We start from the raw sequence: 25,503 nt of genomic DNA, 5'->3' as shown, positions 1-25,503 counted from the left end.
AGAGCAGGACCTTTCTCTCCCCTTCACAACAAGCTTCACTTCTCCAGTACTTCAATCATTTCTCAACAAAACAGCGAAGCAGTTCAACAAGGCCTAACACAGTAAACTTCACTGCTTGGTTCAACACAAGGCATGACTATTTTAAGAAGCATGAGTTGGCTGCCAGGGCAGTGTCACTGGTGTGCCAGATGGTGGGATTTGCAGGTAGGTCTGACTCGGACTTCAGTCTAAGTGTTGTAAGAGAACCAAAAGGTCCATGAGTCCAGCAAGAGAGGTCCTCCATGCAAAAAGCTCCATTAAAGTAAGTAGATTAAAAAATGACTTGATGTGGTCATGTAGTCATCATGCCTGCCTCTCTGTAAGTATCAGTCATGTTTCCTTTATTGTCACTATTGCTCTATGATTTTACTCTACAAGACTTGGAGACTAAATTAGGCAGCAAATCATTGTAAACAAAATTCAAAGTTGTGGCACTACCACCAAATTCTTGTTCCCATTTCCACACATGTAGTCTTCCTGCTCTTTGCACTCCCAGAGACTGTGCTCGTTTCCTCGTTCCTTTTTGCACACCTACTACTTTCAGCCCGGAAAGGACTTCACTGACAGCCCCATCTCAAATCCCATCGTCTCTGAGTAAGGAACTGCCTGAGCCAAGTACTGGGGAAGGTGGGAAATAAGAACAAAACCTGTATGTTTGCAAAGGATAGGGTCACTGACTCTTCACAGCCAAGCTGTGCAAAAAGACCAGTAAAAGCAAACAAAGTCCATGTTCACTCCTGTTGGTGTCAGTGAGGCACAGGTCGTGTTCCCTTGATGGCTCGATGCACGCTATTCCTTTCCACTGCACACTGACACAGACAGAACTTCCCCCACCCTGTTGAGCAGAGCTGGGGATGCAGGAGGTCAGCAGGAGGGTGGGTGCCAAAGTAGAGAAATCCATCTGCCTACAATAATTCATCTGGCTACTCAGGTGGTTCAGACAAGCAAAGATCTCACTGAACAATTCTGTGCACTTGAATCAAACACATGCTTGAACGCTTGAAGCCTGACTTTCTGCACTGGTATGTGGGAAGAGAGAGGCAACAGCAAGCTGGCAGTTGTCAGGCCAGGCCACAGGGCTACTGGTGCTCTGCAGTTGTGTATTTAGGACACATGGGAGGTGTGACATCGACAGAAAGCCTGCAGACGCAGAGAACCATGAATCACAACCACCAGTTCAAAGTGCAAGCGTAGCTGCAAGCCTTCTGTTTCTTTGTGACAGATTTGGAGCCTCAGATTTACTTTAAATTGTTGGGGTTTCTGTTGGTAAAATATTTAAACAGTTATCTTCCTTCTTAACAGTGAGAGCTTAAGAAGAGTTACAGGTCTCTGCCCTGAAAGGAGATGACGGCCTGAGGAGATACCCATGCCCATAAAACCCATGCTTCAGCAACCCAAAGCTATTCTGGGTTCATTACTATCCAGAGACTGCCTGCATTTATCAACATTACATTACTTTTAAATCCTGACGACACCTATAACATAATCTACCATCAAGAAGCTAAATCTGCTATAGTGCTTTATCTGCTACAACTTCTTAAGCTTCAGAAGAACTAAACGGATCTAAATGCGAGACTCAACTTCTATTAAAAGATTACTAATGAGAATTGGTTCCCAGTGAAGATGAACAAGACAAAGAGGCAGGTTTTGAAAACAAGATTTATGTAGGAGAAGGCACACAAGGTGACTAGAGCTAAGACCCTTGCACACACAACACAAGGTGAAGAGCAGGTGCAGAGCTGCAGACAGTGTTTTACCGTGGAAGTGAACATGCTGCTGGACATGGAGTGGCCCTCATGAAAGAACTACAAAACAAAAACAAACACCAATACATCAGACAGACAGACATGACAGAACAGGATGCAAACAAGGTTAAGTAACCCATCCGTGCATAGACAAGAAACATGGAATAAGCTCAGGTACTCGGGGGAAAAGTGCGACAGCCCCTGGCCTCTTGCAGTGCTGCACTTCAGCTGACTTCGGGGCAGCTGCTGCCGATTCCCAGGGTCACCACGAGGCAGAACCCTGCCATGCCAGGAGCCTTGCTTGGCTGTGGTACAGCCACAACCAGCCCACACCATCCACTGAGCTCCACGCATGGCCAACACAAACCTCCACAGTTTAAGACGCATGCAAAAGTTTCCCTGTGACTCAGGACTGGGAAAAAAACCCCAAGCTCCCCGCTTCCATTCCCCATTCACTGCAATGTCAGCAGCTTCTCTTTGCACGAGAAGGTCATTTTGCTGCAGAAAGTCTGCAGGCTGCCAACTGGGTGGGCAGTGCTAAACAAACAGCTGCAAGGCAACATTTTTACTGCAATGTGGATGCAGCACCGCAGGCTTGCAGCACTTTTCTGTAAGTGTCCACCCCAAGCCATGCCTCCAAATTAAGTGTTAACGGTCCAGACCCAGGCAAAGGCTTGGTGTTCAGACTCAGGAAACAACAACAGCCACAAACAAGAGAGCTGCAGTCTCTCAACACCTGAGGTCTGGTGCAAAGAGACATTAGTACAAGTACTTGAAATGTTCCTTGTAACACAAAGTTGATTCCCCCCCGCTGCCAAAACGACATTAAATTAGCATCTAGTGAATTATTCAGAGAATACAGTGAGACATTGCAGGAAGCAGCATGACTGGAAAGGTGGGGGGAACAAAAATATAAACAGCCAACTCCTCCTCTGTGCCAGATACCAGGTTTCCATCTAATGCAAAAGCAACGCAGGAAACGTCTTTCCAACGTCAACAAACCTCCAAGTGTTTCAGCTCAGGCCTACCTCTGTATTTAAAACAAAATTCTGCTGCCACCTAGTGCCTTGTCCCTCTTCCATCCTGGAAAGGCCTTGAAGTCAGACAGCCACTGTATGACTGTGAGCCCTGCTCAGACTGAACCCCTACAAAAGCAGCTAGCAGCACCTTCACAGCCACGGCTGACCCACGAGCCTTGGCCACGACCACGCTCAGGCATGGCTCAAACACGGCGACCAGGTCTCGTGAGACAGACACCACACGTTTCACAGGCTCCTTCGCTTCCCAGCCTTAACATGTCCCGTGAAGGATCATTAACTGATCTTTACTGTCACCGTCAAATGCTCCATGTGAAGATCATGCAGAAATGCCACTTCTTTCTAAAGGCTTATTGAGCAAATCTGTTTCATACCATCAAAGGAAAACATCACATACTTCCTCAGAAACTTAGAGAAATGGCCTCAGATTAAATTAATCAGGCTTGATAAGCTCTGAGAAGAAAGCATCTTCTTAAAATGTGTTTCTAATATAGAATCACAGCATGGTTTGTGTTGGAAGGGACCTTTACAGATCATCTAGTCCAACCTCCCCTGCCATGGGCAGGGACATCTTTCACTTGATAAGGTTGCTCGAAGTCCAGTCCAGCCTGACCTTGCACACTTTCAATGATGGGACATCCGCATCATTTCAGGGCAACCTGTTGTAGTGCCTCACCACCCTCAGCATAAAAAATTTCTTATGTCCAATCCAAACCTACCCTCCATTGCCCCTTGTCCTGTCATAACAGGCCTTGGCAAAAAGTCTCTCCCTATCTTTCTTAAAAGCCCTCTTTGTTATAAGCCCCCTTTGTAAACTGAAAGACCACAAGAAAGTCACCCTGGAGCTTTCTCTTCTCCAGGCTGAACAATACGAAGCTATTCATTCTGATAAATGCATTCTAATTGTTCACTACCTTCCTATTTATCTAGAGCAAAAGAAAATTACCAATAGAAACATAAAAAGAGAGAAATCAAAAACACTCATAGCAAAACCATCAGTCACATTAATTCAGAATACTTTGGAGGTATTTTCTATGATATTTCTCAATATGCTCAGTTGCTGTGTACTTTAAAGTACTGAACTTAAATATATATCCATATTCTAGCAGTCATCATCCTCCATTCTTAAGAAACAAAACAGGAAGAAAACAAACCAAGATTTCTTTTCCGAGTGTATCTTTTCCAAAAGGTGTGTGGAGCACATTAGCAACTTGTGCAGAGTATAAAAATAAACAGTTTGGACGAAAGCTTCGCTTTGTACATCTGAACTTTCCTTAGCTAAAGATGATTAAAGAACTGTTTTAAAGTTGATGCCATGAATGCATTAGAGTTTGTTCAAGTTCTATATTCAGCATGTGAAATAAGAACAAAAAAGAAGCACATTTTTAGAGGAAACATCCCCTTACTGCCTTCCATTTAGTGATCAGCTTTAAATCAAAGGATCTTTAGAAACTTCTGTCATTTACCAAGAATAAAACCTAACATAACACAGTTCCCAAACAGCTGCGTTTTCTGATGAGCACTGACAGAAAACCCTCACCTGCTTCATCTCACTCTTCAATTTAGTAATACCACTTCTTTCTGTTTTGGTTGCTCCAGAGTGCCCCATTTCATGAATAGAAATTGCAGGGCTAGATGAAGAGGAATCTACAGGTCGCACTAAAAGAAGCAAATGGACATTTTTAAAATTCTAGGGGTAGAAAAACAGATGAAATTGTATCTAGAAGTTAAACGCATATCCGTTCAGAAGCGTACAACGGTCTTCGTAACAACGTCCTTTCAAATCACATCAATAGTTCAAACCTGATTGCATCAAGTCGGGGCCTAGATCCATACTTGGATATCAGGCCTTATTTTCCAAGACACTGAGCAAACACAGATGTCAGATTTGCAATGAGTCTGTGAGGGCCTAAGAATGAAGCCAGGAGACAGCTGACAGCCAGTTGGGAATCTGGTCATCACAGACATGTTCCTTGAATATGAGCTTTTTATTATGGTTTTCATTCTGGTCACAAAGTTGCTTCATTTTAAAGGTTTGCCTTCATATCACTGAAGACTTGATACAATCTTATTTCAGTGCAAGACAGGTTCCATTATATTTGTTTTCTTCATTCCACAGCAGACATACACAGGTACCGGCCACCCATTACCTGTACCTCTATTTTACACACTGAGAGAGTAGATTCCTACTTATAAGACAATCTAACTTTATATTTGTAGTTCTCACTTAACATATACAAATATCCCAGTGGACAACTTACAGCTTCTTTCCACTCCAAACTCTTTTCCACTGAGAATATGGTGTAGGAGATTTTTCATATCAAAGGGGCTTAAATTCATCAAGCTCTCTGAAGCTTCTTCACCTAGTTTAAAAAAAAAAAAAAAAAGACAAACCTCACTATAGGTGGCTTTATAGCTTGTTTTCCTAAGTAAGCTGCTGATTGAATGAAGTTCAGTCATGTTTATCTTTGTGGCTAATGCTTCCTTTAAAAAAATTAATACATAGAGTCGCATTTCAAAGAAAATACATTTCAGGACTAAACAACAAACACTGCACAGAAATAACACTATTTGCATTAGTGAATATTACGCTGCAGCTTGGGTGAAATCTCACTGAAGCTGATGATGAGAAAGTATGCTCCTTTGTAGAGCAAGATCACTTGGAAAGGCATGACAGCCATCCCCCAACAGCAGATGACATGTAGATCTAAATTACAGAGCCAGAATTATTCAATAAAGAAATGCATGCATGTGGAAGGCTTGTGTTTTATTTGATTAAAGGATCACGCTTCTAAGTGAGAGACAGAAAAAGCCCATACATACACGTGAGCACCCGTGTGTGCACAGACAAATCTCCCATAGGAGAACATGGAAAAGCAATGAAGCTGGGGGCAGTGTATAAAGCAGCTGGCATGTAAGGGTACGGAAAAACAGAGGGGACCCCAGAAAAGAGAAGCTTTGCACTGTGAACAAAAGCAGCTTCCACAATTCAGCTACAGGTTTCATACAGAAACAGAATTATCCCAGAGAATTACTTGGCCCCTTTTGTCGACTTCTCCAAAGGGAGAAACCTGCTACCCCTGAGTGGCAGCCACTCAAATTAGAGAGCAGCAGCATCCAAAGTGGGCTCCAACTAACCAGCTACCAGGGTCCCCCACTTCACGAGGGAGAAAACCAGGGAGACCAGAAAATATGCTTCCACAAAGTTACCCCTTTTAAGGTGTACATTAGAAATGGTAACAAGAGCTGAGCCACAAAAATATGGCCCAGATCATGCTCCTAAGTGTCAGCATTTGACTATAGATTTATCACATTAACTTGATTATTTTTCATGACTTCTCCTTCTTAGACTTCCGACTCCTTTCAATAGGGAAAATTCTTCAGTGATTTTTCAGATCTCTCTTCAGTCATAATTTCTCTCTAGTTTCACTTTTCACTTCCAAAATGATTTTTAAAGTATTTTTGCCTTGCACCGCTTGTTTGTTACTCAATTCTTGGGTTCTCATAGGGCATATGCAACATCTTGGGGGCCTGTAAGAATTTTTTTTTTGCTGACCTCCTGGCAAAATAACATCACTTGCTGAAATCTAAACAGCAAATATTTTTCAACTAAGCACTAAGGGGAGCACTTTCAACTAAGGGGGGAAGGCTAACACGTAAAAGGAAGAAGATCAGAAATTACTTTGAATTAAAACTACTAGAACTATGAATTAAGACTCGAATATTCAGAAGATACCTAGGGTCCTAGTTCTCATTGACATTAGTGGCACTTAGTCCCTAAATACGCACCCATGTGCAATTTGATGACCTGGACCTCAAACACTTACTGAAAGTCAGGGGACTTAAGTATTTCATCTCCACTTCAGTTCAAATAACTGGGGGATGGAGGGGGCAGAAATCTTTCATTAAGTCAAAGAGAGACATTATTTTCAAAGTCTGTAACTGCATATGCTGAATGAAGAAGTTAATAAAAGGATTTAACACACATAAATGAAAAATCAGCCACTAGGTGAAGCAGAAATAATGCCATAAGTACCCTTATGATAAAATTGCTCTTACCTGAGCACTTCAGACTCCGAGCCAGCTCAGTGGCCATCACTTGAATTATCAGACCAATGCGGAGCCTGAGCATCTCCACAAAAAGACTAGGCTGTGACCGGACGTACATTGCCAAGTACATAATTATCTCCTGTAAGGACAAATCCATGAGGGCACCCATTCAGCGTGGGTCATGCTGGCTCCTCCACTCACAGAGCAAACACTGGCGCCCCAATGGGCACCGCTGGAAGAACCCTTTTTACACATGCTGTATACCTGTGTCAGAACTGCAATACTGATGTCTTGGCCGCTGGCTTCATAAATAAGATCTGTGAGCTCCTCAGGTGGCAGTGGGCTGCAAGAAGGCAAACTACAGTTAGTAGTGACTCAGGCACCTGCTTTTAACGTCCTGAACATGCACTGCAAGCAAGTCACCCAGAAAACATCTCTGCACCGCAAAGGTGCCTACAATTCTGCCTAGGTGGCTCCAATTCCTTCTGAAGGTGAGGAGTAAGTTTTAAAACAAGAAGATAGCAGCAGAACGGTACCAGCAGGAAGCTGAAGGGCAGGCTCCAACTTACGCGGTAATGATTTTCTCACGGGGTTCTGGTGGCAGGCCCACAGTAAGTTGCTTGTGGTGTGAGAGAAGGTCTGTGCATGCCTATCATAACATAACAGAAAGCAAGAGACCTTTCTCTGAATCACATGGAAGTGATACTGCTTTTAATTCCTGAAAACGAAACATTTCTTTAGCAATTTTTTAAGTGCATTTCTATTAATTACCAGATGCAGATTCAGCAGAATGCTGTTAACTAGTTGCCAAAGATCCCCTGAGGTCAAAAGGGCTATGAGAGTCTGCCCACGCTGGAAGCCTGCTTCCCACTCTGTGAAATCAGCAACATAATGAGTAGGGACTCCAGTGAGGCTGGCAGATCAATAAAGGACTTTATCTTTTATTATAAAATAAACGTTTGTTCTTTATTTAAGACAAAAACCATTTTGAATCAAAGAAAAACTTGGTGTACTAATATATGTCTTAAAAATATATCTTGAATAAATATATGTCTTTTAAAAAAAAAGACAAACACAGAACACATTACATCACATACCTGAATTAGCCACCCCGATACATTCTGAAATTGGTTCTTCTTCTAGTGGTTTAATCTTTTATACTGACCTCCTTCAAAAGTGGGTGTTCAGTTTACCTGTTTTAGTATCCTGAATCAAAGACCTCACAGAGCAATGTTCCTCTGATTTTTAAGGGTCTATTTTCCCTTCCTTCACGTGGAACAAACCAGATCATCTCCACTCTCTTCCTCCCCGATTCTTTGTCAGTACCTTTGCAATTTAACATACACAGCTTTCTGTGAGCGTGTCTGTACTACCTGTCCATCATATATTGAGGATGGAAAAGGTTGGGTTTAATGAAATACCATGCAGGGCAAGTATCACAATTGCTCCCTGCAGATATGACTGTCACTAAAACAGGGCATCCTAGATTGACAGTCCAAGGTTTGAAAACGGCTAGGAATTAGAGAAAGAGCTCTACAGAAATATGCAGGTATAAGTAGGAAATTAAACGAATGCTTTAGAGTATTTGAGAGGAAACATTTTTGTAATGTTCGAAATCAAATCTGTACCCTTACAGTGGATCCTTCTTGTTACCATTAAATAGTCGCAGATATTTTAATACCTTGGTACATCCACATACAGACTGTCTGTCCAATGGGACAGGTATCATCGGGTCATGTTTTAGCATCATTTCTAGCACTGTGACATCCTGGTGCTCCAAAAGCGTTCATGCTATCAGAATAGCAATAGACAATTAGCAATGACAACTACAGCTTTGAAAGAACGTAATTAAGCTTCTCTGATTAACAGAGATGAAATGAAGCCTTCACAATCATTTACAGTGTGACATTCTCAGTCCATGCCAACATTAGCACAGTTCACAGTAGAGAAGAAAGGTAAAGAAGTCATAGTAAGATTTTTAGATCAGAAAAGCAACCGATGTTGACACGTGAAGTAAGACAAGAAGGTGGCAAGCACAAGCCCCATTGGCAAACTGGTAGTTTTATCTCTTGTTTCCAGGTAAGAAACTGAACGAGCACTATTTATATTTCATACCTCAGCCAGGACTTCCACTCTCTTTTTGAGTATACCGGAAATATAACGGATCAAGCCCCACTCTTGATTGAGGCCTGCCTTTCTGTAGAGCTCATTGAGTAGGCAATGAACGGTGACGCCGTACTGTCCATCCAGCTCTGTGTCCCAGTCAGCGCCTCTGCCAGAAAAGAGACAGAAAGTAATTTTCATCAGATAAAACACTATACTGCTTGACCTTATCACACAACGAGCAGCCTGATTTGGATCAAACTGCGCATTTTGGTGGCAGACTTAAAAAGTACAAAGGACACGTAGTCCTTCACCAGAGATCGGTTATATGTAGACAAAACCTCCTGATACCAGGAACTTTCACATTACCTTGAGCACTCAGCCATGAGCCTGTGACTTCAAAGCAACCACCCAAGGATTTCCCACTAGGCTTTAAATTGAGCACGTATGCAGACAGTTTGCTGGAGGAACACTCCACACGGTGCTTTTTCAGAGCAGAATTCAGCAACGTCTTCCATACTGCTGAAGTCTGCACCCATTTTTCGTACGCCTCAGCAGGGGCTCTACAAGTTTTTGCCCTGCCTCTTTCTTAGCTATTAACTAAGCTTCCACACTGCTTATGCCACTACTGAAAAAGCAAGGGAGATTTCTGTTCCTTTCCTGGTTTTGAAACTCACTGCATTACAGCTTCTTGTTGACAATGTTTTGAAATGTCACAGAATGACCTTTCAACACCTGTTTGTGGGACAGAGTCCACCAGAAGTCCACCTGCCTGTCCAACATAGTGAAGTAAGTCCAGAAGAGGAAATTAATGGTGTTAAATGTAGTTAAACAGCAAAATGGTATTTTTTCAGGTTTTCCTTTGCTCTTTAAGAGAGGCTGTTAAACACTTCGCTTGGGAAAACAAGATCAAAGAAGAGGTCCTCACTGGAGAAAGACTAAAATAAACAAAAATACAATCTTTGTAGCAGTAAGGAAGACCATCTGTGATTAACACATGCTTGTCTTCGCACCCAAAGCTAACTTTCTGCCAGGTTCCAGCAGTGTTCTCCTGCATAGGAAAAAAGCCCAATAAACGCACTCCAGAAGATGATTTCATTGGTTTGTATTTGTGTTTGGTCCCATCAAACCTATTTAATAAGCAGCTGTTTACTAACCCCAACAGCTCAGGTTAGACCATTTCCAAGAATGCGTTGAAGAGCACTGAGTTTTAGCCAGGGATGCACATAAGCATGCAGAGGGATGACAGGAAAAAATAGTGACTGCTCATTAAAACTGCATTTTGTGTTTAGTTACAAAACAACAAGACAAAGTTTCCCTCCACTTCCCTTCTTGTGTATAAAAATCACACCAAATCTTTGTGAACTTAACAGAGTGCTACAAATATAGCAAGATGCGTTGTCATTCATGGAAGGATCTGTACATTTCACCTGTGAGCCTTCAAGCCTGTATGCATTCACAATTGTGTTCCAATCAACTCTGATATTTGCACAAGCAATTTATTTATGTAATTAAACAAATTGAAAATATCCCCGTTAAAGCACAAAATATTTTAACCTCTCCCCTCAAAACACAACCCTGAACAGTGGAAAGCTTTTGCACAAGGGCAACAAAGATGGTGAAGGGTCTGGAGGGGAAGACATATGAAGAGAGGCTGAAGTCCCTTGATTTGTTCAGCCTAGAGAAGAGGAGACTGAGGGGAGGCCTCATCGCGGCCTACAGCTTCCTCACGAGGGGGAGCAGTGGAGCAGGCGCTGATCTCCTCCCTCTGGTGACCAGTGATAGAACCCATGGGAATGGAATGAAGCTGCAATGGGGGAGGTTTAGGTCGGATATTAGGAAAAGGTTCTTCACTGAGAGGGTGGTTGGGCACTGGAACAGGCTCCCCAGGGCAGTGGTCACAGCACCGAGCCTGACTGAGTTCAAGAAGCGTCTGGGTAACGCTCTCACTCATATGCTCTGATTTGGCTGGTCCTGTGTGGAGCCAGGAGTTGGACTCGATGATCCTTGTGGGTCCCTTCCAACTCAGGATATCCCATGATCCTATCCTATGATCCTATGAAGTATAATCAGATAGTTGTGACCAACTATAAACATGCTGAAGTTTATATTCAGTTAACTCACTTTAGTATATGCAAGATATATAAGATATCTGCTTGATCATGGAGCGTTGGGCATTCCTTCAGCTGCTCAACAAGCCTCCTGCAATCCAAATCACCTTCAGCATCTTTAGGTAAGTGCAAAACATTTTCACAGTCCTGATAACAAAGACAGATGAAAAATTAAAGAAATTATCTTGAAAAAAGTAGCAGATTAAATCCAAACTGTAACTTCCCATTAAAAAATACAACAGTCAAGCAACAAAACTCTGCACTTGAAAGACATACACATCACACAGTTCTTGCCAGACTACTGCAGACATGAAAGGGAGACCAGCCCCAGGAAATACAACACCCAGAATGGAACTCAGTCTCTAGTTCTGGTTCAATCAACAAGAGAGTAATTTTTTTTGACAAAACAAAAAATATCTTGTAAAAGAAGGAAAACAAAGTATTTGCACACTTTCCCTGTCATATGCTGTTACTTGTAAAGAGAAATTCAGAAGTTTTTTTTAGTTTAAATCATTTAAAGCTTTTTAAGTTCCATCTCTAACCTGCATGTATGTGGTGCTTTACAAACGCAGATGTTGCCATCAAAAATTTTCCAAGCTTATCAAACTAACATGATAACTAATCAGATAATGCAATCCTGTGAGTCCTTGGGTAAAGAGAAGTTTCGTTTAATAAGTATTCAGTAATTTATATAGTCCTAAAATACCATTTCCACAGACAGGGGCTGTAGAGCAGAATCCTTCAGGACACAACCTCCTGTAACCACTCTCAGCAGCTGGTCCCATATACTAGGACAAAACGAGTGCCCAGCACAACCCCATCTTCCTGCCTTGGAGTGGGATTTGGCTGGTGCCTTATGGACATCTGTCCTTTCATACACTCCCCTCCTGCCCAGACATTACTCTAAGTAGCACTTCTTGGAGAACATCTCTAAAGGTTGTGAACATCCCATCCTTCCCTTTCCGTGTTCAGTTAGGACTAAAGATCATGAGTTAACCTTTGGCCTTTAAAATAATCACCTATTATATTATTTTCTCTTTTGCACACACTATTAAAATTTTTCCATTTGATAATGTCTATTTAACAAAAAAACCCTCACACAGACAAAAAATAAATCCATTCCAAAACAAGGGAGTAGGTATCTGGTGCCTCAGGCGGAATGGCTTGTCTGTGAAGGAAAATGAGAACTAGCACAGGGTTTGGCTGGGAAACACAGGAAAGGCCACAGTATTGGGCCCTAAAAATACAAACAGCATAAAAATTCCCACAGCTTACCTTTGTCTCAAAGAAATGGGGATTATCAACAAGATTCAGAGACTTCCGGTGTGTGTTCAGAACTTTAGTGGGAAGAGACATAGACACAGCTGGAAAACAAAACCATAAGGAAGAAAAAAAAAAAGTCCACTTCAGTAACGTGAAAATTGAAAACACCTACATGAAGCAACTATACTAGGTAAAAACAGAGACACCTCTAAGACTCAAAATACAGAGGCAACGCTTCTGAGATGCTGTGCCTGGAGCTCAGAGACAAGCTCACATTCTGAACCTTATCTCCCTGCAGGCTTGCTCCCAGAGTTTCTGAGATCAGCATGTCAAAGGCTCAGGAGCTACACGCTCAACTGATACCTCTTGTGACAGCCCACGCCTCAGAAATCCTACAGCCCACTGACGTGACCCTGCTAAGTGTTTTAAAGATTTTAACAGGAAGTATGTAGAGAAAATGGTCTAACTGGTGAGATATCATAATTAAAGTGATAATGGTAAATGCAGGCTAACGCTCTGTTAACTTCATATATTGAATTTAATAGAGGATCAGATGATGTGGCATATGAAAGATGGGAGAAAAGACTAACAAAGAAGCCTGAAAGTTATTAATATACACTGAAGTTGAGGGAAGCCTTCCTTTAACCAGGGCATTGAATACTACATCGCTACATATAAAACACTGCATATGCTGGAATCTATTTACAAATTCAGTCAAAGCATTATTTTGGTGTAAATCCTTCAATCAGTCTATTAGAAATATAGCATAATTAGCAATACTGTCCTCCCTCTCTACATTTGTTCTTACAAATTTAGAAAGTACATGTGCATACTTATGTTTTTCTGGCATCGAAACATTTCATTTCACCACAACTTTATTAAAATAAGAAAGTACATTTTGGCTGTCTTTGTTTACACAAAGGCAAAAAAATTATTTCATTGACTCAGGTTCTAAAATTCTGTCCAACTGAGAAGCTGCACCAGTTTCCATAACATTAACTTTGATTAAATGTTACATTTCATAGCAGATTATTTATGTATACACCAAGTCATGGGATACTGTGGGAACACCACAGTAACAACTTCAGACTTATTTCCTAATGACTACAACATACTTGTGTCACTAGTTCTTTTTAAATCACAGAATTTTGGAAGACTTGAATTTACCTCTTTTAGCACCCAAACCAGGTTTTCTATTACTATGACTACATAAATAATAGAGAGAATACCTGGAACTTCCAAGCCCTTTGTCTTGGCCATTATTGACAGTATTTCTTTTGTGGAATGGTTTGCACTGAACACAGGCGGTTGATTTGCAGTCTTTGAAGTTGGAGGCAGGTATGATTTTAGTGCTGTGCTCTGTAGGACATCATTTATATACTGATCCAGCTCATCCTGGCTTTCTAGTGTGACATACATAAAAGAAAAGGTTTATTAAAGACATAATCTACCACTGCTTTCTTTTTTAAATACACCACTCTATTCTTGCGTATACAGAAGAGCACACAAAAATGCAAGAATATCATAAGCAAGATTTTTAAGCTGAAAAAATTGTAAAGATTTTTTTTTTAATCAGTTTTTGACACTTCAAAACCAGTTACATTTAGAATTTGTTTTCCCCTTTGAAAGGAAGCAAAAGGGCTTTTATCTTGATAGTAGTCCAAAGATCAGCTCTTCCACACAAACTCTTGTCTATGACTCCTCACAGTCTCTTCCTCCATCTAATCTCTTCCACACTCCCCGCCATCTGCTGACTCTTCAGACTCTACTGCAGCAGTTACTGGTCAACACCATACTACGAACGTGGGAAAAATATGCCCAAACTCCTTCTCCAAATTAAGTCATGGATGTACTGTCCTCAGACTGATGCATGAGAAACCTGAATGACTATCAACTGTGCATTAAATAGATTCTGCATCATAGGTTAACCCAGGCTCTGCTGATAGAACTTGAAAGAGAAAAAAATTGAAGTGGAAAATCACTACCTTTTTCACAGAAATCCGCTGGATAACCTCCATATTCACTGTCAGGACTATTACGACCTTCATTAGGGTCATCAAACAGTTTTACATCACAGTCTGGATCCAGGAAGCTCAGATACGTATGAGAAGAGGTGGTAAGAAATTCAGATAGCTTGCCTATCTTCACCCTGAAAATGTGAACACATGCTAGAGAGCATTAACATCCATTATTTTGATAATGCTCACTGAGCTTTCAACAACTCCTCCAAAATCTATGAGGTGTACTATCAAATCCACCTTTGCGAACTACGAAGAAGCAGATAACCAATACTGAGAAAAACAAATGTAAAACAATAGTTGCAGATCTAGCTGGGTACTTACTGCTCTAGCTACTAATTGAACTTCACTGTGTTACGGTAACACCTACAGGCCTAACCCAAAGCCCAATTATGCAGGGTGCTGTATGTTTATACGGAGACCCTGAACAAAGACCTAAACTCCAAGGATAACGCATGACAAACTGGAGCTGAGAAGTCCCCATGAACAGCAGTATCTTTTCACAGAACTGCAGTGCTGCTAAGAACCAGAAAGCACATCTGATCTTCAGAAGAAGATACTGCCTGAGGGAGGGCAAGCAGAAAGAGAACAGGGAGGTACTGTGGCATCATATTAAATTGCTCTTACATGTAGGTGAATGGAACATGTAAGCTTACAAGTACTAATTGTAATTAATGTTTAAAATATGTCCAATAACTGTGAAAGATAATTACTTCTTAAAACAAAAGCCCAGGCAGACCAAGTTTTTGTATTTCCAAAGGTTTGACATTAGTTTTTCCTTATCCATTAATGGCAGTCAGAGATGGTACACCTCTTTGGAGATACATCCTTCCCATTGCATCTGAAGTCCAGCTACCATCTGATCATCACATAGTAATTAAAGCTGAAACTTCTCTCTCTGCAGAGTTCCAGTACAAGGTCTATGCACTATCACAAGTTCAAACCTCAGGCTTGTATAGGATTTAACTAAAAAATCACAGAAAGACTCATTACCTTGCACCTCCAAAATAACCATCCTCTAATTTTCTTATGGTGGCAAGAACTGCTGGATGAATGTCAGTACCATCATCAACTAAAAAAGAATAATGAAAGAGAGTGAAGCTTACCAACATATTCTTAAGTTACCATGCCTCAATAAAGTGGATTATTGAGTGTTCTCTACAAAGTATGTCAGACAAATTTAAAACAGAACCCACAACTGCTATCAATACTGGCTTATTTAAAAAATCCCAAACAAACAAGCAAACAAAAAAACCATCTCTGAGAAAAGTTCGAAAGGGATTTCTCAAGAGAAAAACCAACCCACTCAAGACAAGTTCCAAAGAGATCTCTATCAAATTTCTTTGGACAGAAATAGCGTGAAGATGATGGGGAGATGCAAGAATATAAAGGAGGAGTAAAACCAAAATGAAATATTACCATGTCATACAAATTCAGCATATACTTGAGAAAGTTGAACTGTACTTTTGATGTTAAAACTCAGATGTTGAGACAGTCATGCCACCTGTCTCCTCTCAAACCAACTCCCATCTTACTGCCCAGCATTGATTTACTCTACTTGAAACAGAGAAAATGAAGTTTACCAAGCATTGTGTGGGTGATGGGAAACGTCAGGGTTGGTCTCCCTGTCATCCTCCAACAAGAAGTGAGGTAAGCCAGTTCTGTCTTGAGCATCTCCACAATCATCTGATTGTCTAGAGCCAGATAGAAGTGATGCTGGTCAGTAAACTAGAGAACAGAGAAATATGGCATATGAGTAGTCGTCAGTGCTCTCTCTTTTTTTTTTTTTTTTCCCTTCGTTTTCTCCCGTAAATCATTCACAAAAGCCACATGAACTGTTGTTGTGGTTTAACCCCAGCTGGCAACTGGGCACCATGCAGCCACTTGCTCACCCCTCCCCCTGCAGTGGGATGAGGAGGAGAATGGAAAAAAAACCCCTCATGGGTTGAGAAAAAGTTTAATAGAATAACAAAAGAAGAGGATGATGATGATGATAACAACAACAATAATAATCATTTTTACATCCAAAACAAGTGATGCACAAATGCAACTGCTCACCACCTGTGGTGAGCAACCAACCAACAACCTGATGCCCCGTCTGTTTCCGAGCAGCAATCCCATCTCCCAGCTAGCTTCCCCAGTTATATACTAAGCATGATGTCATATGGTATGAGATATCCTGTTGGTCAGTTGGGGTCAGCTGTCCCGCTGTGTCCCCTCCCAACTCCTTGTGCACCCCCAGCCTACTCACTGGTGGGGTGGTGTGAGAAGCAGCAAAGGCCTTGGCTCTGTGTGAGCACTGCTCAGCAGTAACGAAAACATCCCTGTGTTAGCAATGCTGTTTTCAGCACAAATGCAAAATACAGCCCTGTACAGCTACTGTGAAGAAAATTAACTCTATCCCAGTCAAAGCAAGCACAACTATTCTTGACCACAACACAAACTGCATGAATTAACCTCACAAGGCCTGTGACTGTGAAAAAGAAACCCAATTCTTGTGCAGAGTCCATTTGCTTACACTTGTAGGCTGACTGTGAAAGTAGTAAGCCATACAAATAAAAAGTAGACAATCACACCAAGTAAAATCTTCCAAATGATGAATTACAGTAGCCTATGATCTGGAAGATGGAAGTACCCTAACTGTGGAAGAAAAACAATAGCAACAAAACCAATAAATAGGCCTAACTGCATGCTGGGGACTGGGAACTAGTATGTGTATGTCTCCTGGGAACAATCTGAAAGTCAAGCAGAATACAGAACAGCTGGCAATTACTGTGGAAAAAAGGTACATTAAATGTTCCCACTACAGAGGAAAGCCAAGAACCACATTAAGAGATTATTACGGCTACTTCAGGAGCTGGAAACCAAAAAACCTGGAAAAACAATGAAAAGTATCCCAAATCAGCCACAACAAAAGTTAAGGAAGCACATAAGCCTTGGGGAGGGGTGGAAAAAGGAGGCTGGGATGTAAAATAAACATCAATTAGTAAGACACATAATGGCCAAGGAGAAAACATCCTGTAAACGCATCAGAAGTAACAGGAAAACACAGAAACTGTAGGTCTGTTAAAGAAAGAAAGAAAGGAGGTACAAAAAGAGGATACAGACAAGCTGAAGCATTCGATGCTATTTTTACTGACAGAAGAGGAAGAGTGAATTATGACCTGTAATACTACTTTTAACAAAGCAATAGGAGTCCAGCCCGAGTATGGGAAGAAAAGATTAACGAGCATGTAAATTCAAGCTGGCAAAGTCCAGAGAAACTACTTCACAGAACTTAAGGAAACAAAACAATCCCTGAGCCACTCGCAATTAGTTTTGATAATTCAGGAAGAACAAGTTCCAGAAATCAAGAGAGAAGCAAACACATCGCCCGCCTTTATAAAGGAAGAGCCAGGATAAGATAGACCAGTCAAGCCCATTTCAGTGCCTGAAAACACAGGGAAACAAAGTCAATTTGAAACTGCCAAGATAATTACAAAATGATAAAACAAGATGGTCAAACAGTCGTATCAAATCTCAGCAAACCAGTCCAATTTCCTTCTTTGGGAGCAATTAGATCATAGGTACAAGAAAGTGGCTGACATCTCTCAACTTTTGCAAATTTTCACAGTAGTGAGCTGAAGAACAAACAACTGAGGAGGCAGAACTGCTTGAAAAAATGTTCTCAAAATGTAGTTATTATCCCTTTTTTTCAGAATGAGAGGGTATCTAAATCAGTTAGCCTTTGCCCCACACCTAATCAATGTTTTCATTAGAGAACAGGATGAAATACAAACTAGAAACCCACAAAATTTGTGGACGTTACTCAAGATCAACACAGATGAGTTAACTGCTAACCTTAGGAAGGTGAAATTAAACATTAATTACAGACACCCCCCCTCAAAAAAAGTCAGGGGGGAATGTCTGGCTACAAAGTACAACAGAAATGTTATGGAGGTTTTAGTCAAACATGGAATAAGCAGGACCTGTCAGTGTGCTGCTGATACAAAGATAATTGCCTTTTTGGAATATATTAATAAGCATGTCCATACTTGATACACAGCAAGATTTCAGCTGAAATACTGGGTCCTACTTACATAGTTAGTGGACAAAGAGGTATTTTGAAAGAAATCACAACTCTACGGAATTTTTCCCTAATTTGCGAAAGTGAAAATTGGTGTGGGGGAACAACACAACAAATCAACAATCTGTAACAAAACTGCTTGTGATCAACTGACATGGGGAAGAACAGGAAGGAAGTCACACTATTTGCAATAAATCTGATGTTTTTTGGACATCATGAAGCATGGCAGAAGCCATCTATGGAGTCCACTGAATGTCTTCCACTGGAATTTAAGGACTACATTAGTCAAACATCTATTTATGAGGGTGTGAGCATTCTTTATCCTGCTCCAGTTGCACATGTTTGGAGTAGGTGATCCCTTGGCCTTCTAGTACCAACTGCTAGAATTAGTTTACAAGATTGTGTCATATTTAATTAAATGTATAAATAAGAGTTAGTAATTCTGGGAGAATCCAAGTTTCCAGCTACATTGAAAAAGGCACTAAACAGAAAACAAAGACAGAAGAACCCCTTTTCTCAGCATTATTGACCCTTTCAACAATATAAGACTAAGATTACATCTTAGTCTCTTGGGGGTTATAGTACTTGGCATGCTTATGTGAAACTAAATTTTCCATCAAAGCAATCAGTAGGAAGATATATTAAGTGACCTATTTCTGGAGAAACTATTTCATTAGCTAGAATGTTGGTTTGGGCAAAGATCAGTAACAACTTTGTACTATCGATTTGCTGTGTTCTCCTAAGCCAGAAGCCAAAGAAGACAGACTCCGTATGACAGAAGAGAGATTTATCAGCACTCCTACCATGCTGATCATCCAACGCTCTTAAAAACCCCACAAAGCAAAGCACATCTGCTTTGTCAGCCCCGCTCTACCTAAAGTAGAGTGACAGCATGTAAAAGCAAAATGTTTCACTAATGATTGGCCATTAAGTAAGCAGCGATTCCCTGACAGCTTTACTCGCTCACCTGAGGGGTAAAAGCAAATATTTGATTTCTTATCACGTACAGCTTGGAGGTGCCTAACACTCCAATATGTCGGTGTGGCCGTCCACTTAATTTCATGTTCTTGTTCCGGCCTGTAAAGAAAAGAGAAAGAAAAAAGACTCACCTAACATTTCCTGTGTGGTTTTCCACAACAACCATTTTAGACAAGGAGATCTACTTCATTCGTATCAGCAAGGCAGAAGACAAGTAACAGAGTGAGATGCTACAGACTGGTCCATTTTGTAGCAACCACCAATATAATAGCTAGAGTTCTTCAAAGGCCTCATTACAAATACAAATTTTGGCTTCATTGACCATGGGATTGGGTCTTTTAATTATAGTCATTGCTCAGCACCCAAAGCTTCCCCATCAAGAACAACAGGAGGTATGACCTTTCAAAAGCAAGGCCATTGACATGCAACAGAAACTGCATTGCTTCCACTGTAGAAATTTAAAAATTCTTGCACACAAAAGGCACAAAGTACATCCAAACACAAAGTACATCCAAATACAAAGACATATTTTCAATCTTTTCATCAGAGTAATAAGCTCCACTTTTCTCAGTAGAGCTTACTAGCAAATGATCCACACTGCACCCTTTGCTTCAGCAGCCAGGAGCTGACTTGAATCTGTCTGACAAGGAATATGAGCCAAACAACCATGTGCCTGAAAAAATACCACAGTGAACATTCCCAAAGAAGTCACTGTTAAAAACAATACACCAATGTGTCAAATCATCCTACTCGCCCACACTAGTGAAAGAAAGCTATGATGAATTATTATGAAATAAATGTAAGCTTCAGCAAAGCCCTGCAAATGTTGCATTTGTTTAAAGTTCTTTGTGATAAAAAGACAAATTCTTTCGCAAGAACAGCATATGCAATTTCCTTTCTCCATGTAAAGGGCACACTTTCTAAGATTTATTTGGATGCTTCCAAAAAAGTTCCTGTTAAAACAAAACACAAAAAAACCCCAATGAAAACCACCACCACCACAAAAATAACTTTACTAAAGCTAGTTTCTCTATGGAAGTAGTTCCTGCAGGACAAAGAGTCAGTTCTTGCCTAGCTCCAAGGATACAAGGAAACCTGTATTTTGGTCACCTTTTCTAAAGAGGTAATACTTTTTTTTCCTGTTGGAGTTCCTTATTTGAGACTGAAGTTCAAATTTTGTTAAGCCTCTTTGATTTTAAAAAAATGCATTTGTGCAAAGAAATTGATTTAAATAAAATCAAAGAAATTGAGACAGTATGAAGCAAAAAAAACCCCAAACCCAAAACATCACCCTTAAAAATTACCTTGCACAGCAGCAGAGAGGGGCATCCATGTTCAAATACCTACCCAGCATGGTGTAGAGGTTACTCAGGATGCGAGCTGGCTGCACTCTGAGCGGATGGATATCAGCAATGCTCTGAACATTGATTCCATGGTCTTGCAAGAGATTCTTAACTTGATTAGATTCTGCCAAAACAGTTACTGCATAACAGAAAACAAAAACACTAGTAAGAACTAAAGTTCTCTTTTTAACTGACTGTCTCTACTGTCATCTGTCAACTACCGCATAGCTGACAAAAAATGCACAAAGGCCTCACTTCTTTCTTAATTTATGAACCTGTGAGATCAAAAGGGTAAGAGGGTGTCAGACAGCTTTTAGGTCTCTGCTTTTCAACATGTCTTGCCATTCTTGTCCACTTTGGATCACTGGGTAATTCAAGTTGGAAGAGTCCCTACAAGGTCTCTACTCTGAAAGCAGGGTCAGCTCTGAGGTCTGACCAGGTTCTTTGAGGCTTTATCAGCTTCTTCTCATTTTTTTCAGTAGCACTAGTTTGGATCATGCAGTCTCTTTCAGTAGATGGTGCTTTTCCCCCATAAAACAAGGAGAAACCCAATTTGAAAATCTTCATTGTTTTAACACAGCACACTGTAACACCACAGCCGAGTCAGTGGGGAACAGATGCTGCTATTTGTATAGCAATAAATGTTAGAGGCCATAAAATGGCAGAGGTAGGAAAAAAAGTCCCAAAATCAGAGGAATTCACAATCCAGGCTTTGATCCATCTTCTTGTCCTGCTTAAGGTTTTGCCCATTATCTGGCTTGTTGGTTGGGGACTAATAATTCAGTAGTATTCATTGCATTATAAATACTTGTCCAAGGATGCTAAAAATAAGCAAGCATTTATATTTCTACTAGAAATTAAGCACTTCAGAATAGCAAAATGCCACCCCCATGAGACACCAACAGGGGTTAAACAAGCACCTGCCCATGTCACAGTACCATTGATAAAGGCTGCTCCTGATAAACGAGCTGGTTGCTTTTCCAGAGTCGTACAGGCCCTTGAAAAGCCTTTAGGTCCTGATCAGCCGGTGTTTGCCCTCTACTTAATTTTTCTGGTTTTGGCTGTTCCTGCACTGACAAAAGAAGCTGCTCCCCTGCAGTAGCCAAAAGATAGCTGTAAGTCTGGCTGCCTCACTTCTGTGTACAGAGATCCTCCCCACTCACTGCTCTCTGGTTCCTTCCAAAAAGGGGCTGCACAGAAACCGAACTAAACTGACTGGTCTCCTGCCCTTTCTCGCTAGGATCCACCAAGATTTTCCTTTTCACTACAAGATTAAGTTTGCCACTCTACAGTCCCTGATCAGTCTTAAAATTTTAACAAGTATTTTTTAAAAGTTTGTTAAGCCTGATGTTCCCTCTGGGAAAATGGCAGCTAGGCAAAAAACTCCTTTCTCCTTCCTTCTCACAATAACACCAAAGCATCCATGTCCCATGCAAAAATCCACATTGTTTTCAAAAGCGTCTTCTTTCCTGTACATAGGGACTTCACCATCACATGATCCAATCCTCCCAGAATGTTCAAAAAGATCCCTCACCTTGTACCACAACATCAGGTTTAAATCCAGTGGAAAATCTCCTGTTTAAGGGATCAATTTCACCTGCAGCAAGAAATCCCTAGAATAAATGCAAAAGAAAGAAAAAAGAAAGGAACAAACAAAAATTAAGTAAAAGGCTTCTGATGACATCTAAAAGAAATCTTAACCAATTTTGATACTACATCAGGCCTAAAAGCCTAGCTTCTCTACCCCATCCACTAAGTAGCACATTCAGTAAAAACAATGGCTGCAATATTTTTCAGAACAAGAACAAAACAGTTATGACTGACACAATCTGCATGTCCATATTTCCTGTCTTACAGTTGCAGCAACTGAGACAATTTCACCAGGCCAGTGACTTTTTATTTTTTTTGTAGCTCCACAGAGATATTCAGTGGTTCCTTTAACAAGTCGATGGCTAATACGGGACAACTCCGTAGGCATCTTATGCCACAGAGTAAGGCATAGCCTAGTGGAGCTGAAACAGTGCAAAATCCTAGCTCTGGGACAGCCAAGTCAGCCTGGGCATATTCCTCTAGCCTAACCATATATCCAGCCCATCTGACAACTTAATTCAGCTTGATTAGAAACAGACAATTGCATATCAAAAAAAAAAAAAAAGCTCCTGAAAGCTCCAAGTCACCCCTCTATGGTTCACGTACATGTTTCTACTTGAAAACACACTGTCCCCCACCTGTCATCCAAATTGTACTTAAAGCCCAAGCCATTTCAAAACAAAATGAAATACAAGCTCATTGACTATACAAGAAACAATTACCTCTGCTAATAGGCAGCTAAGGATATACAATGATTGGCCCCAAAGATGAGGCAACTTTCCCACTGGGACACGATCCACTGAGTGAGGATTTTCATACTCCTCATCCACCTGAAAACAAATGCATAAGCAAGAAAAATTACCCTAAAGTTGTGAAGAACAATCAATAACATGAAAGTATTTGAAAAAATATGGTGTATCATCCACTTTTTTTAACCTGCCATTATTACTGACATCCAGATCTCTCGGTTTTACTTTTAAGGCTGCACATTTTCTGGGACAAGAGCTACGCTTCCTTTCCGTACACCACTCCACCTTTCTAAGCTGGAGGTTGAATGGGGGCTCTACATGCAATTACAGCTTTGGTGTCAGCACTTCCCCTTTCCTCTCACCATGCCTTCACTGCCTTCCATCTGGGCAGCTTGTAGGTAATTGTGTTTCTGCTTTCCAACCCCTTGCAAGATGACACTTGAACTTCACTGATGTCTACCTGGCTTCCTGAAGTAAAGGTGATTTCCAAAAACGAAGGCTATTCCACCTTCCCTCTTTTAGTAAGAATGGTCAACAGAAAAATTAAGAGTAGACTCTCATTAAATTAGAAAAACTGCCTTGGTTTTGCAGTATACAGATCTATTGAGGGTGGGGGAAAAACACTCCTGGACAACATCTTTACCATAGCCATTTTCAAATTTATAAATGACAGGCAAAATCTATCCAGTTTATTTGGTACGTACATCAGATCATCATCATATCACAATTCACAAGAAGGCTCTGAACTCCTATACGCGTGTTCCCACCAAGAAGGCAATTCAGAGTTTCCACCTCAGATCTGCGAGCAAGACATCAGCTGCCGACACTCCCTGACCAAACTCAGACCAACCCAGGAGGCTCCACACACTTAGTGAGTGAGGGCTGAGAAATCTGGAGTGGGAGAAGCAGCTGGCGGGGAGGGATACAAAGGCAAATAGCATGGAAGACCACATAAGCTCATTTGAATTTCTGTCACAATGGGAGAATCAGGTAAACAGTAACAGCCAAAGATGGGGGGGAAGAAAAAAAAAACCAACAATCAACCAAGCAAAAATCCTAGCCCAAACCCTAATCCATCTGAAACCTGTTTGTCTCTCACACACAAGCTCTGGAAAAGAAAGAGCACAATCAATCAACAGACTAGACAGGCAGGACAGTCTATGTTTTATTTCTTCTTTGAGCTTCAGTTTCTAAGTCAGCACAAGCACTTTTTCAATATACATCTTGCTATGAGGATTTAAATCTTTAGACCTGCTCTCATATTTCCGTTGGCACTCAGATTCTCAAGTAAAAAAACGTGACCATTTGGAAGCCTAAAGTTTACCATTTCTCAGTGGGAGCTACAAGAGGTCTCTTAGTTTTTAAATAATGTGCAAGTAGTCTTTTTTTATTGCTGGTTTACATTTATCAGCTACAGGAAAATGATAAAACTGACATTCATCTTGATATCTATATTTTGCATACTGAAGTGGATGCTGCATTTTCACAATACCTTTTCTGGGGGGACTGCATACAGTTCAGGCATTAGCACTATTCCGTTCTTCTCTCTAATAAGTATTCCTTCCAGAGCCTCTCTATACTCTTGAACCTGGAAATATTTTTAAAAGAGAGTGAGAATTCATATTACAGTCAGCAAAATCGAAACAATAAAGTTAAAGTTTCATTACTTTCCAACAGTACTTTTCTGCTAAAAGTTTGTTTAAAAAAAAAAAGGGGGAGGAGGGGGAGAGGGCAGAAATCATGACTTGCTGATGGAAGATTAATTCAGAGAAACTGTTGCAGCATCTCAATATTATCAGCCTCAGAAATATGAACACACACCTTTGATCTGTAACACACCACTGCAGTACAAAACTTCTAACATATTCCAATCAGGAAGTCATTGGAACAAATCCTACATGAAATTTCCAAAGGACTACGATGCAGTGAAAGGGATGTCAGGACTGCCAATATCCCTAAAAGTGTAAGGTGTATAAGGTGTATACATTGTTAGTTTTCTACCATGCACATCTGTCTATGATTTTATAAATTCTGCTTTGCAGGATTGGGAAATCAGTTTCTCTTAACTGATTCACTTAAAAATTTGCCCCATGGAAAACTTAAAATACATTTAAACTGTTGAAAAATACCTAAGTTAACTAAACAGAAAATCCTCTTGTTCTTGTGCTGTTAGACAACATAGTATGAACAGGAATACCAGACTGATACAGAATAAAGAACATTTAATATTAGTTTTACCAGATTCCTTATTTTGTTCCATTTCTTAACTATCCCATTCCAAGCTTTTACTTACAGGAAGCTGTTTTCAAGCACTACCAGCACCTGCCTCTGAAATCCTATTTCTGCTATCCCTTTCTGAGTACAGTGAAACACACAAGGTAAGGTTCATACTATGGTACACCGATATTTGC

At 40.7% G+C, this 25,503-nt stretch overlaps 1 protein-coding gene across 2 annotated transcripts in view; it reads right to left on the bottom strand.

The window, feature by feature from the left end:
* Nucleotides 1-25,503, bottom strand: part of PHKA2 (phosphorylase kinase regulatory subunit alpha 2) — a 47,929-nt gene that overhangs the window by 8,700 nt on the left and 13,726 nt on the right. The window contains exons 11-28 of one of the 2 annotated variants that reach the window (XM_054838273.1): nt 24,585-24,680; nt 23,066-23,173; nt 22,288-22,366; nt 20,758-20,892; nt 19,400-19,509; nt 15,950-16,094; nt 15,360-15,438; nt 14,334-14,497; nt 13,578-13,751; nt 12,361-12,449; nt 11,099-11,232; nt 8,987-9,143; nt 7,441-7,520; nt 7,136-7,214; nt 6,881-7,010; nt 5,083-5,184; nt 4,362-4,480; nt 1,797-1,844 (exon numbers count right to left, since the gene is read on the bottom strand). In XM_054838273.1, coding sequence (XP_054694248.1) covers nt 1,797-1,844; nt 4,362-4,480; nt 5,083-5,184; nt 6,881-7,010; nt 7,136-7,214; nt 7,441-7,520; nt 8,987-9,143; nt 11,099-11,232; nt 12,361-12,449; nt 13,578-13,751; nt 14,334-14,497; nt 15,360-15,438; nt 15,950-16,094; nt 19,400-19,509; nt 20,758-20,892; nt 22,288-22,366; nt 23,066-23,173; nt 24,585-24,680 — 2,028 coding nt within the window. The remainder of the gene's footprint in view (nt 1-1,796; nt 1,845-4,361; nt 4,481-5,082; nt 5,185-6,880; nt 7,011-7,135; nt 7,215-7,440; nt 7,521-8,986; nt 9,144-11,098; nt 11,233-12,360; nt 12,450-13,577; nt 13,752-14,333; nt 14,498-15,359; nt 15,439-15,949; nt 16,095-19,399; nt 19,510-20,757; nt 20,893-22,287; nt 22,367-23,065; nt 23,174-24,584; nt 24,681-25,503) is intronic. The other variant, XM_054838282.1, reaches the window with a different exon arrangement.

This window comes from Grus americana, chromosome 1 (genome assembly GCF_028858705.1).
Source record: "Grus americana isolate bGruAme1 chromosome 1, bGruAme1.mat, whole genome shotgun sequence".
NCBI classification, from domain to species: Eukaryota; Metazoa; Chordata; class Aves; order Gruiformes; family Gruidae; genus Grus; species Grus americana.
Note: the sequence above shows the minus strand (reverse complement) of the source record. Positions and strands in the feature narration are given on the sequence as shown.